This window comes from Lytechinus pictus, chromosome 3 (assembly GCF_037042905.1).
Source record: "Lytechinus pictus isolate F3 Inbred chromosome 3, Lp3.0, whole genome shotgun sequence".
Classification (NCBI taxonomy): Eukaryota; Metazoa; Echinodermata; class Echinoidea; order Temnopleuroida; family Toxopneustidae; genus Lytechinus; species Lytechinus pictus.
The window spans coordinates 26,720,466-26,734,786 of record NC_087247.1 but is presented as its reverse complement, the minus strand read 5'-3'; the positions used below and the strand labels follow the sequence as shown (position 1 = coordinate 26,734,786).

The following is a 14,321-nucleotide window of genomic DNA, read 5'->3' as shown; positions in this document are numbered from 1 at the left end:
CATCTAGGCTATCTTGAAAATTAATTACATCGTAAGTGTCCACTCATATTTTCATGAGGCTTGGATATTACTTTTCATGGCACTTATAAATTTCTCCTATTAAATAGTCAATCACTTTATTGCGGTATATTCGAAGTTTGCTTTTAATAGCTAATGTGTGTGGCAATAAGGAACAAAAGTGATTGTTAATTGTTATGGGTATTTTTGTGTGTAGTGTGCATTTAATTGTTGATGCTGTTGTGAGAGTGTTTGTAGTTTATTTCATCATGAAATATTAATGAGATATATATTCAATATTGTTGACCTTGTATATGTTTGATATGATTTGCAGTGGTAGACTGTACATATAAACAATCCACTACATAATTTCTTGCATTTATTTTGATACAAGGTCTTATTTTTGCTTCAGTATTTTTTTTTATACAGAATATATTTATGTAGATGTGTAGGCCATATTCTGCAAATTAAAGGTTTCATTGGTTTTACCTTTCTAGGCTTGTTTGTAGATATAATGGATACTGCAAACCTATTCTGCGTAGAAATGATGGTAAATCAAATGAGACAGAGAAATGTCATTCTGATTGTGATTTTAAATGATCGTTTAAAAGTTTGTACTTATTGGTCTATTGAATTTACTGAATTGAATATGAAGAAAGTCAAAGGTATTTAATTAGCAAAAAGTAAAAAAAAAAAAAGTGGTTAGGGTGTCCTCTGATATTTATGAATATGCCTTTAACAATATAGTGATATGATATGACATATAAAAATTGCTTTGCTTCAGGTTTTCATCTTCTCTTTTTGAATCATATCATTTTTATCATGCAAAGTCATCTTATCCAAGCTACCCGTCAGTAGTTAAAAGCAATTAATCATGCTATCGGGGGGGGGGGGGGGGGGGGAGGCGTTGCTAAAAAAAATGGGTTACAAGTTGAATTTCATGTATTGTGCATTAGAGTTGGGTCTTTTTGTGAAACTGATCACTGGTTATATCAAGTCATTAAAATAATTACATGCACTTTCAAATGGCAACATATTTACATGTACTTCATATTTCAAATTATTTCACCATTTATCACTGGTGGAAAGGAAACATCCCTAGATACATAATACCAATGTTAAATACATTGGTATTATGTATCTAGGGATGTTTGCTTGTAGACTCATTCACCTCTTTGTATCAACATTGAAACTGTATCATGGAACTGACCTTTTTCATGTGAGATAAATGAACTTGGACAACATTTAGAGGGAAATGCTCTTAGGCCCAGAGATTCAAATATTTATCACAACAAAAGCTAATTTATCACAACAAAAGCTATCATGAGATCAGTCATTGGCCATTGCATCCATTATACCGCCTCTCTTCATGTTATCAGTATAGTCAAGAAAACGCTATCAGCATTTTTTAGACTTTCACCAACCTACTCCAGCTCCCTTAAAAAGAAAATGAAAATGCCTCATCATTGAAAAAAAAACATTACACTATGCAGCCTCATACATTTAATTTGCCAAATCATATTTAGTTTACAAATGCTTAAGGAAATAAAAAAAGAAAAAGACATCTATGAAGCTCTATACATTTCATTTGCCAAATCATCTCTAGTTCATACCAATATGGACTAAAGAAGATATTCCTTAAAATGTCATTGCAGTGGTTTGTCGTGTATGGATACTAATTCTTCAACTATAAATATATATATGATAGAAGTCAACAATATATCACTAACTCAAATCTCTCTCTCTCTCTCCTCCATCTATCATCTTGACTCTCCAGTAGGAACTTACCCCGGTCCTACACCCCCTGTATAGAAGATGGTTCTTACCAAGGTGATGCGGGAGAATCGTTGGCCGATGGTTTCAGCGACGAGATGCTGTCTTGGCTTGATGATAATGATGGTGCTCAAAAAGAAGGCACCCTAGTATGATGTTATCTTATGGCTTGACGGAGGTATCATCCAGTTAGGTGAGTTTGCAACGTAGGGTTTTAATGGTGTAGTTGTTGTGACGGTGGGTTAGATGATGATGATGGTGCTTGGAAATTTAGGGTCCTAGTATGATGATACCTTATGGCTTGACAGAGATATTATCCAGCTTAGAGTTTTTTATCTATAGCTGGTATTCTGAAGTTCTATTTAGCTTAGGCCATTCCCTGTTCTAAAATTATGAAGCCAAAATTAAAAAAATAAAATTGTTAACATTGTTATGTTTTTATTCATTTTGCTTATGCTTTAATGGTGAAGAATTTTTTTTAAAGTTATTATTCCTTAACATAATGGATTTGAGTCTCAAATTAGAAGTTTAGAATATGAGCCACTAGGTTTGGGGTTTTTATGGTGAAGTTATGGTAGTGATAGGCTTGATGACAGTGATCGAAAGGCCTAGAAAGACGACAAATTAGTAGTGGTACATTCATGGCCCAATGGAGAAATTGTTGATTTTATGCATTTGGTTGATCACCCTATTTACTCAATTGAGCCCCTTTCCTTTTCCTTCTCTTCTGCTCAGATTTAGATAAGCGATCAATGAATACCATCATCCGGTCAAGCCAAGCCACCGTCTTGCCTCATATTCTAACATTCCATCATGACGATTGACAGCTAGCCGTGTCTCCGAGTCGGCAGTGACCGTCTCCATGGATTCTCTTAGCACCTGTTACCGTTGCTGCAATATGATTTCCATAGGAATCATCTTCTATCATGTGAGGTGCTATTTATTTCAGTGTTTCAGCACCAAAGGTACATTGGGTGATTTCAAGTGCAGTGTTGATTGGTGTTAGTTTTAGTGTTAAGAATGTAATATTGAGCTGTTAAGCCCCAACACTGTATTTATTTATAGAAATGACACCACTGGTGTTGGTTTGTACCAGCTTTCAGCACCGAACTTGAAATCACCCATTGTAATGGAATAAAGGACTGTAATGACATGTTTTAGTGTCAGAGAAAGAATTTCTAAATATTTTCCCTCCTAATTGTCCACTTTATATTATGAAAAATGATGCATGCGTATGAGTATATTATGCGATCTATCCTCACTCGAGTTGAGGCTCTGCTCAATCCATTGCACAAAGTCGTTAGACTGAGTGCAGTAGGTTGAACACAGCCTCAACGCGAGTAGATAGGTCGCATAATGGACGAATGAAGACATGCATCATTTGGTTTATACAACAGCTCTTCTAGATTTTGTAATTTGACAAAATAAAAGAAGAAAAAAAAACCCAGATGAAATAAGAATATATTTGCCTTTGTCCGGCAACTCATTTTCTCGTATAACATGATTATTTTTCCTCATGTACGAAAGCAATTGCTTTTATTCTTTTGTGATGTGCTTTGATTCATGAACCCAATTGCACATGGCTGTTAATAATTATTTTTATTTTTATTTTCTTACTATAATATAAACAACTCACACAACTACACAAGTGAGTGTTTTTAATAGTTTTAACTCATTGTGAATCTTTTATTTGTGTAATATTTTTATTTATTTTTTTAAAGAATTGGGGACATGATTATTTTCTTTATTTGAATGAATATGACAAAAAAAAAATTATTCACATCATCTTTTAAAATCATAGACAGGAGAGAAATGCCATCTTTCAATGAATATGGCCAATTTCACCTTTTAACAAATCATTTTCAATAGAGGTTTCCTATTAAATTAAATATACTTAAACCTTATGTAATTGCAGAAAGACATTTAGTACACCAGAATTGAAAAATAAAATCACTGATTCGGTTTATAATTCAATTGCAATACGTCAGCTCATAGATTCATATTTGGAGCAATTTGGGTTGAAAATGTCTCACAAAATGTGTCATAATTTAGGAAGCGAGTACCCAGCCATTGCAAAATTTAGTCTCAGAATATAGATTAGAAAGTCAGCAAGTGATGAAAAATCTCACAATGGAATTATCATGGAAAATGTGGATACAACCATTCCCAGCTTTAGGGGGACTGAAATGGATCTTTTTCATTTAAAACAATTTCACCAACCTGTTATCTTGATTTTTTTTTTAAATAGAGCTGTATTTCACTTTTCACACTGTTATATTGTGTAAATGTAAGAGCTTGTACAGTGTTTTACAGAGTTATATTTATATATGTACATAGACCACTAGAAAGAACTATATGTTTGTGAACAGAACTAAAAATGCAACTTTTTTGTTGACCAAAAATAACATTTGTGATATTAAGATGTTATAAAAATGTATTTTGGAATTTCTTTTGAGTTTAGTGCATTTTGTTTCTTCCATTGGAGATAGTGCTGTGAATGACGTAAGGACCTCTTGACCTTACATTGACCTTCATCTCCTACATTGGTTCTAATATTTTTTTTCTTCAAAATTTCATTTGTTTTCTGCATCAGCATCGTTTTCTAAAAAACTTAATGTACCCTTTTTCTTTGTTTTAGATTTTATTTTCTTACAAGTTTCCCTGTTATAATACCACATATATTTTCAAAGCTTGTAGAACTTTGCAACGTTTGTTGTGAAATGTGCTTCTGTCTTCATTTTTTTTTCTCAAAGAGTTACAGATGTTAAGGTTTATGCAACTTCAATTTATTATAAGTGTTCTTGGTTCCATGTTGTTTTCCATCAACTGTTCAGCTGCTTTTGTGCCATAGCATTTTGTCAGTTTTTCAACTTTTCTTTTTATACATTTTAAATTTTAGCCTGTTTTTTTTTTTAAAGTACACATTCGATTGTCAGGAACAATTGCATGAATGTTATCACCATATGATTTAACCAAGGAGTGTTGAAGGAAAAAAATTGCAATTAATTGCAAATTATGATGCAAAGCTACAACTTATGTATTATTGTAACGAGGGCAAATTGATTTTACTGCTTGTTGCACGAATCTGGCCAACAATCAAGTGCAAAGCTGCAACGAATTGCCACTGTAAAGATTAATGTCTGGACCCAAAATTATCTTATAATTGATTGCAAGTTTCTTGCAATGCCCCTTTGATGTTACAGCATTCTAAATTGATTTTGATTGCTGGTTTGAATTTCACCCAGAAATCCCGTAAGGAACACGACTCACTCTGTCGAAAACACAAGAATTTGTTACAAATCGGTCACCAATAATCTGCTATTGCCTGCCTGTTGATTTCTTGCTGGCATGTTTTAGTCGTGAATTATTGCTTTATTCCTTAATGTGAAGTGATGGTTCGAAACACACCTACTAATGGACAATTGCCAAAAGCTAGTCGATTGGAATCATGATGCTTTATGCGAGTTGTAGGCTTTCTAGAGCCATCCAGGGGAGAGGTGCATGAAAGGACTTGTCAGATGTGTTGTAAAAAAATCTTTTTTATACGGCAGTTTCAATAATATATAGTAACAGTGTTTCCCATCTAATCAAAATCAAGGAAAGTTGTTAGATGAAAAAATGTTGATGAAACTCTCCCCCAGAGTTTAGGGGGTCTGGGCTTGTATCATACAAATAAAGTCAATTGTGCAATTAATCTTACACTTGTTTAATTAATTTTTACTGTAATGGGGCGTTGCAAGAAACTTGCGATCAATTGCAAAATCTAATTTTGTTCCCGAAATCAAGCATATGTTGTGCAATTAATTGCAAAATTGCGATTGATTGCTAATCTGCTCCATGAAACAAAGAGTGTAATCTGATTTGCTAAAGTTAAAAGTGATCAATCAACTGTAAATTTGCAACAGAATATTTGCGATTGATTGCAAATATTTTCTTGCAACACCCCCTAAGTCTATGGCAAAGAATGTATGATGGTGGGCCCCAAGTCTGCGCACCTAACAATTTGAGTTAAGATTTAACATGAATTTCTTTTTATTTCACAAAATCTTTCAGTTGATAATGTTCCTTATATTATTAAGAGTAAGTGTACCCAATTTCTCATTAAAAAATGAAAGAAAATATAGGATTTTCTTGAATAAACCTCGGGCAGTCATTTTCAGATTGAAAAAAAATATATACCCCATGTCTGCGCACTCATTCACTTTGCACAAGATTCTGGGATTTTGATGAGAAAGGCTGCATTTTGAGGCCGTCACATAAAATGCCCTAAATTCATTATTTTCCACAATTTTGAGACGGATTTTTTTATGAATACCTGTCTATGTATTGAAAGTGTAAAGTTCGTGCTCGTTGCGTATCTTCCTTTACTAGAATCGCGCAGATGCGCGTGTGCGCAGAGAAGGGGGACTGCGCAGACTTGGGGGAACTTGCCATACAAAAAGTTAAAATCAGTTGTAACTATTAATTGTACATCTTTATGTCACAGGGCCCAGGGCCCGTATTCCATGAACGAGATAAGCTTTTCGCTTAAGTTTGAGCAATTTGTCTTAGCATTTTGCTTGTCTAAGAAATCTTCCCTAACGATATTCTATAAACTTTAAGACGTTTGTCTCAAGTCAGAGGATATGGCTAAGCCAAAGTCTCAAATTCTATCACGTCATGAGAAAATTGCAACGTCGCGCAACTTTTGTCGCGAACCTAACAGCTGCTCCGCGGTAAAAAGTCTATGCGTTTTATGTGTTAAAGCAAAAATCGCATCATAAGAAATATCAAGATGGAGGCTGAGAAAAAAGAAAATTACGCTAATACCAAAAATAAGAGAAAGGGAAGAGATCTTGAGACCCACGCTTAATTCACGTATCACGTTTCAGGATAAAGAAAAGGCTCGGGCCGAAATTGCCTTGAAACTAAAACAATTAAGATAGCTCACAACTGTCTTAAAGTTAGGGCAAAATTCTTAGCCATTTTGTATTTATGGAATGCAGACTCTGCAGTTATAAGAAAAGTTGCTTAGCCATTCATCCTATATCTGTCTCAGTCGCGCAAAAACTCTTAGCCAAATTTTAAGACAAAATTCTTTATGGAATACGTGTCTTGGCTAAGAATTTTGTCTTAGACAGAAAATAAGACAAAATGCTTAGATTTTTTACTTAAGCATGCTTATCTTGTTTATGGAATACGGGCCCAGTTGTACAAGCAGTATTCATTTCTTATGAAAATACAATTCAGACATAGTACATGACGATCAATCTAGTACATGAGGATCAATCATGAAACTAAAGAGAAAGTTGTTCTTGTAACAAAATCTTTATCGTTTTCATGAAGAATTAAAAAAAATTGCCCCATATGTGTACATGTATCTCGTCCCTGAATCACAAAGGTTTGGGATCGACTGTAAAGTTGAGATGATTCTGATTGGTTTTTAATCGGTCTGTTTGAACAAAATGCATGTACAACAATAGATAAGCCATTGCAATTTTTTTGCAATCAACTACTTTCCTTCAGATTCGCCTTTTCCTCTGCTATCTTTTCTCAGCCCCTTTTCCTTTTACGGACTACTAAAATTTGTGTTGAATTAACAGGTTTTGGTTGCTTCATATAGAAGAGATTTGTCATTGACATATACATTATTAGAATCAAGGAAATACACTATTAGAATCAAGTGCAATTGACTTGTAAGATAAATCCTACTCTTTGAATTATGTACTTATAAATACCTCATCTTTTTCTCTAAATTTCTATTGACTTAATAAGTAGGCACTATACGCTTTGTGTAGTATGCCCGTTTTTGTTAAGACCATTATTCATGATTTATTTTTAAATTTGTACAATAGACAGTCCAAATGTGTCTTGATCATGCTGCCCTAGCCTGAATATGTAAAATATGTGAGAACAATATAGGGATTCTTTAACATTTGAAGTCAATGTGCAATAATTGAAAGTCACTATTTCAGTAGTAAAATTTATCTTCCCCTAAATATATGATTCAAGACAAAAATCATAGAACAATTGTATATTGCCCATTATATAATACCATATTCTGTCATTATTTCAATTTGAAGAATGCACAATTTTTGTGTAATTATGAAATTCTAACTACTTGATTTGTTAATTTGAAAGATAGAGTACAATGGCAGGAGAATATTGTTAATTGATAATTTTGATTGTATGATAATGGTGTTTTTTCAGATGTATAAAAAAGAACTGAATATTTTAAGTAATTTAATTCTGATGGCTGACTGATTCCTCAGTCTTTGAAGTATGTGATGTATTATTTGTATAAATAACAACAAATACATTTTTTACCAAAAAAAGTAATTTATTTTCAGACTGGAATTTATTTGTCTATATTCAGGTAGATGTTCAATAGTGTGTATTTACATTGTGATGATGATGATGGTGTAGGTGGTGATGATGGTGGTGGTGGTGATGATGATGATGGTGGTATCGATTATGATGGTTGTATTGATGATGGTGGTGGTGATGATGATGGTGGTGGTATTGATTATGATGGTGATGATGATGATGATGGTGATATTGATTATGATGGTGATGATGATGATGATGATGATGGTGATGGTGGTATCGATTATGATGGTGATGGTGGTGGTGGTATTGATGGTGATGGTGGTGGTGATGATGATGGTGATGATGATGATGAAGATGATGATAATGATGAAGATGATGATGAAGATGATGGTGATGATGATGGTGATGATGATGATGGTGAAGATGATGGTCATGGTGATGGTTATGATAATGATTTTGATGATTAAACTTATTCAGAGCATGAGGTATTGTGCAATAATCTGTACATGTATGTGATTGGTCAACCAATGGACCCTACATGATCAAATGGAATATTCTGCAATAACCTGCAAAAAAGTGTAATCGCCCAGTTCAAGTTCATTACAATGCAAATGGAACTCCCAATACCCATTGCAGGGAGGTTACTTGATCCTTTGGATTTTCCTCTATCTGATTTCTATTCAGTAAGGTATTCTATTCATGACATCAGTCTTTGTCTTATTTCTCTTGTCACATTTCTTCCTTTCCTATTCAGATGTGCTCATTCATTCCATTTCACATCTGGTTCTTTTGTTAAACTCTCTTCATTACATAACAAATCAGGTCATTATCTTCATCATTGTTTATTTTTGTTTATTGGGTTATTCTATTTAGTTGGGTTGTTCTTTTTTCTCTTAAGTTCATTGGTCACCTTTGTGTTAATTTTCATGGTCTTAATGTCGAGCAGAATCCCCCAAATAAAAATGACCTGGCCCTTTCCTATTCAGATGTGGTCATTCATTACTTCCTCACATCTGGTTCTATTCGTACATTCTTCATTCCATAATCACCAAGGCCATTTACATCCTCATCCTATATCTTTTCCATTGTTAATCCTACGAGTTGGGTTGTTCCATTTTAGCTGAGTTTTCCTTTTTTTTAGAAGTTCAGTGGTTACTTATAGCTTATTTTACAAGGTCTTCATGTCAAAAAGACTACCCTCATTCACAATATGATCTTGTCGTTTTTTTAAACATTATCCATTCCATAATCACCCAGAACAATTACGCTTCCTCATCCTAGTTAATTATTCCCCCTCCCTCTATTCCTATGAATTGGGCTGTTCCATTTTAGTTGGGTTGTTCTATTGGGTGCCTTATAGTCCAGGATAGAAGGGGTCGAACCTTGTTTTTTTATATATACAATGTTTTTTTATGGTTTCTTGTCAATTCGAGGGTGCTGATTCCGAATCTGAATGATGCCACTCGTGTAACCTTGAGCATTTTCTGCAAATTGGCAAAATCCAATATGGCCGCCAAAATATTCAAATTACCCATGAAAATCATAAAATTGTCCACACATTGGCTTTAAAGTACATGCAATTGTGCTGCCGGAGTGAAATAATAGCTGAAAAAATGATTTTTGTCAAAATATTTGTTTTCTTGATATCAAAATGGCCGCCATCATAGACCCCTGTACAATATGAATGGGGAAAATTAATTTTTACAAAATTGAGCACTGAAATGCAAGTAATTATGATCTATGAGTGAAGCAATGTCTGTAAACATGATTGCTAACGATATATATCATTTGTTATGTCAGTTATGTGATAAATCCCGTATTTTGATATTCAAAATGGCCTTCAAACGCCTTAACACTATCATGTACAATGTGAATGGTGACACGAAAAAATCACAAGAGTGAGCACTAAAATGCATTTTGTTGAGATAAACGAGTGGAATACTGACTAAAAACATTATCGTTAACGAGAATTTATTATTTAACATGCCATGTATGTGATAAACCCTGTATTTTGATATTTAATATGACCGCCAAAGGCCCTAAAATTATGATCTACGATGTGAGAGAGGACAAAAACAATCACAAGGTGAGCACTAAAACGTATTTTTTTGTGGTAAATTAGTGGAATACTGTCTTCAAATATAATTTGCAACGAAATATATTATTCGGGTTTCATATTTGTGTTAAATATTGTATTTTGACTTTCAAAATGGCCGCCAAAAGACATTGACTGTATTATGTACAATCGATCTGGGAAACCAATTTTCACATGAGTCAGCACCATAACATGCATATAATTGTGATTTAAGAGTAAAATATTGTCTGAAAACATGATTCCTAACAAGATGTATCATTCATTCTGCCAGGTAGGTGATAAATAATGTATTTTGAAAGTCAAAATGGCCGCTACAAGCCCTAACGGTAGGCCTATTATGTACTTTGTGAATGGAACATATAATTTTAACAGAATTTGGCTTTGCTTGACTAAATGGTGTTGCATGTATGAGTGAAATATCGTCTGAAAATACGATTTTGTAACCAAATAGATCATTTCTTATGTTATTTAGGTGATAAATGCTATATTTAAATTTCAAAATGGCTGCAATATGTTTCTTTGTGGAAATTATCTTTCCCCATTCAAATTTTACATATTAAGATAAGGGACTATGGCGGCCATTTTTCATTTTTAAAAGGCTGCATTCATCACCTTTATGACACAAGCTATGATATATTTCGTTAGAAATCATTGGGTTTAGACAATACTTAACACTTACATCAAAATTAAGCCATTTTCATAGTAAAAATTTTGTCAAAATTATCTGTCCCCAGTTACAATGTACATACTACTTTGGGATATGGCAGCAATTTTGAATTTCAAAGTAAGGCCTTTATTACCTTCTCAACCATTATGTGATGTATTTAGTCAGAAATCATGTTCAAGACCAAATTTTACCTATACATCACATAGTTACGTGCGTTTTTGGTTCTCAATCTGGTGATGATTAGTTTCCCTATACGCATGTTACAGAATTTGTAGGGGCTTGTGCAGCCGTTTTGAAAGTGAAAATACAGTATTTATCACCTATGGGAGAGGAAATGTTATATTTCATTAAAAAAATCACGTTTTCAAACAATATTTTCCTTATACAACAGAATTATATGGATTTCATAGTCAGGCAAATCCTAATTCTTTCAAAAGTATTTGTCCCCATTTACATTGTAGATAATACTGTTAGGGCCCATAGGGGCCATTTTGAATTTTACAATACAGCATTTATCTCATGCATGAAAAATGAAATGATATGTTTCGCCAGAAATCATGTGTTCAGACAATATTTCACCCGTATAGATTACAATTACATTCATTTTATTGTTTTTACTCTTGTGAAAATTAGTTTCTTCATTCGCTTTGTTCATTATACAGATAGGGCCTATGGCAGCCATTTTGAATGTCAACATGCAGCATAATTACCGAAATTGCAAGGGAAATGATATGTTTCGTTAGAAATCCTTGTTGTCAGACAGTGTTACACCAATATTTCGCAGTTATTGGCATTTTAAAGTCAAACAAATTCATAGGTTGTGAAAATTATTTGTCCCCTTTTATATATTGTACACAGTATAAGGGGTCTATGAGAGCCATTTTGAATATCATAATACAGCATTTATCACATTAGATAGTATACAAATGACATAGTTTTGTTAATAGTCATGTTTTCAGACAGTAGTCCACTCGCAGGTCACAATCACATGCAATAATAGTGCTCTTGTTTAAAAAAATATTTTCCCCATTCATATTCTACATAATAAAGTATACAGGGGTTATGGCGGCCATTTTGAATATCAATAAAATAAATATTTTGTCAAATATCGCTTTTCCAATTGGTATTTCACTTCTGCACAACAACTACATGCATTTTATAGCTAATGTGTTGGCAATTTTATGATTTTCATGGGAAATTTGCATATTTTGGCGGCCATATTGTATTTTGCCAATTTGCGGAAAATGCTCAAGGTTACAAGAGTGGCATCATTCAGATTCGGAATCAGCACCCTCGAATTGACAAGAAACCATCAAAAAACATTGTATATCTAAAAAAACAAGGTTCGACCCCTTGTCTATGGGGCCTATCCTGGACTATTAGAATTCCCATGGTTTTTCATGCCAAATAGACACCCCCAGCAAAATGATCTGGTCTATTTCTATGAATTTGGTTACTACATTTTAGTTGGGTCATTCCATTTTATTGAAGTTCGTTGGTTACCTTTAGGTTAATGTTGAGGAGTCAACTATTGCGCAATAACCAAAGTGATCAAGTGGTGTATTGCACAATATTGCGCAATAACATGAAACACTGCAAATAGCAAACTTATTCTGATTTCGGTATTGCGTAATATTGCATAATAGTGTATATGTGGTGTATTACGCAATATTGCGCAATAACATGAAACACTGCAAATAGCCTACTTCTTCTGATTTTGGTATTGCGCAATATTGCGCAATAGCCAAAGTGATCAAGTGGTGTATTACGCAATATTGCGCAATAACATGAAACACTGCAAATAGCCTACTGCTTCTGATTTTGGTATTGCGCAATAGCCAAAGTGATCAAGTGGTGTATTACGCAATATTGCGCAATAACATGACACACTGCAAATAGCCTACTTCTTCTGGTTTTGGTATTGCGCAATAGCCAAAGTGATCAAGTGGTGTATTACGCAATATTGCGCAATAACATGAAACACTTCAAAAAGCCTACTGCTTCTGATTTTGGTATTGCGCAATATTGCGCAATAGCCAAAGTGATCAAGTGGTGTATTGCGCAATATTGCGCAATAACATGAAACACTGCAAATAGCCTACTTCCTCTGGTTTTGGTATTGCGCAATATTGCGCAATAGCCAAAGTGATCAAGTGGTGTATTGCGCAATATTGCGCAATAACATGAAACACTGCAAATAGCCTACTTCTTCTGGTTTTGGTATTGCGCAATAGCCAAAGTGATCAAGTGGTGTATTGCGCAATATTGCGCAATAACATGAAACACTGCAAATAGCCTACTTCTTCTGGTTTTGGTATTGCGCAATATTGCGCAATAGCCAAAGTGATCAAGTGGTGTATTGCGCAATATTGCGCAATAACATGAAACACTGCAAATAGCCTACTTCTTCTGGTTTTGGTATTGCGCAATATTGCGCAATAGCCAAAGTGATCAAGTGGTGTATTGCGCAATATTGCGCAATATTGCGATATTGCAATATTGCGCAATAACATGAAACACTGCAAATAGCCTACTGCTTCTGATTTTGGTATTGCGCAATATTGCGCAATAGCCAAAGTGATCAAGTGGTGTATTGCGCAATATTGCGCAATAACATGAAACACTGCAAATAGCCTACTTCTTCTGGTTTTGGTATTGCGCAATATTGCGCAATAGCCAAAGTGATCAAGTGGTGTATTGCGCAATATTGCGCAATAACATGAAACACTGCAAATAGCCTACTTCTTCTGGTTTTGGTATTGCGCAATAGCCAAAGTATTGCGCAATAGCCAAAGTGATCAAGTGGTGTATTGCGCAATAACATGAAACACTGCAAATAGCCTACTTCTTCTGGTTTTGGTATTGCGTAATATTTGGCTATTGCGCAATAGCCAAAGTGATCAAGTGGTGTATTGCGCAATAACCTGAAACATTGCAAATTGTCCATTTCTTCTGATTTTGGTATTGCGCAATAACCTGAAACACTGCAAATAGCCAACTTATTCTGATTTTGGTATTGCGCAATATCCTGTTTGTATTGTGCAATATCATAAATATATTAATCTATAAGGAATAGTTTGGTCCTTCTGTGATTTTATGGGAAGTTAATTTTTCTCTCTCTCCCCTCTCCCACTTTCTCTTTTCTTTGTCAATTTTTTGTTCTCTCTCTTTCAAACTTTAATGAGGTGAAATATTCTATTAGATCTACACTGGTATTGTGCAATAACCTGATTTTTGATTGCACAATATTAATATAAAATTAATACTAAATTAGAATGAAAATAAAATAATAAATGATGGTGTTTTTTAATAACCATTGACTCCTCAACTGACTTAAGTTAACTTATTGTAAGTGAACTTAAGTCAGTTTTACACTCTCTGAAAGCCAAACAGAAACATGAAATGAATACCATTTTAGGTAATACACATGTATTTATTTACACTGAAATATATACATATATTACAAACAGTCTGTCTCCA

At 34.0% G+C, this 14,321-nt stretch overlaps 1 protein-coding gene across 5 annotated transcripts in view; it reads left to right on the top strand.

Moving 5' to 3' along the window:
• The window catches only part of LOC129257528 (FERM domain-containing protein 4A-like), a 33,663-nt gene extending 27,343 nt beyond the window's left edge, over positions 1-6,320 (top strand). For 3 of the 5 annotated variants that reach the window (XR_010293014.1, XM_054895876.2, XM_054895873.2), the window contains 2 exons: positions 1,775-1,963; positions 2,506-6,320. Coding sequence is in view for 3 of the 5 variants with exons in the window: in XM_054895876.2 (XP_054751851.2) it covers positions 1,775-1,925 (151 nt within the window). In the remaining 2 variants the exon portion in view is untranslated. The remainder of the gene's footprint in view (positions 1-1,774; positions 1,964-2,505) is intronic. The other 2 variants (XR_010293015.1, XM_054895874.2) reach the window with 1 other exon arrangement.
• The last annotated feature ends 8,001 nt before the right edge of the window (positions 6,321-14,321 follow it).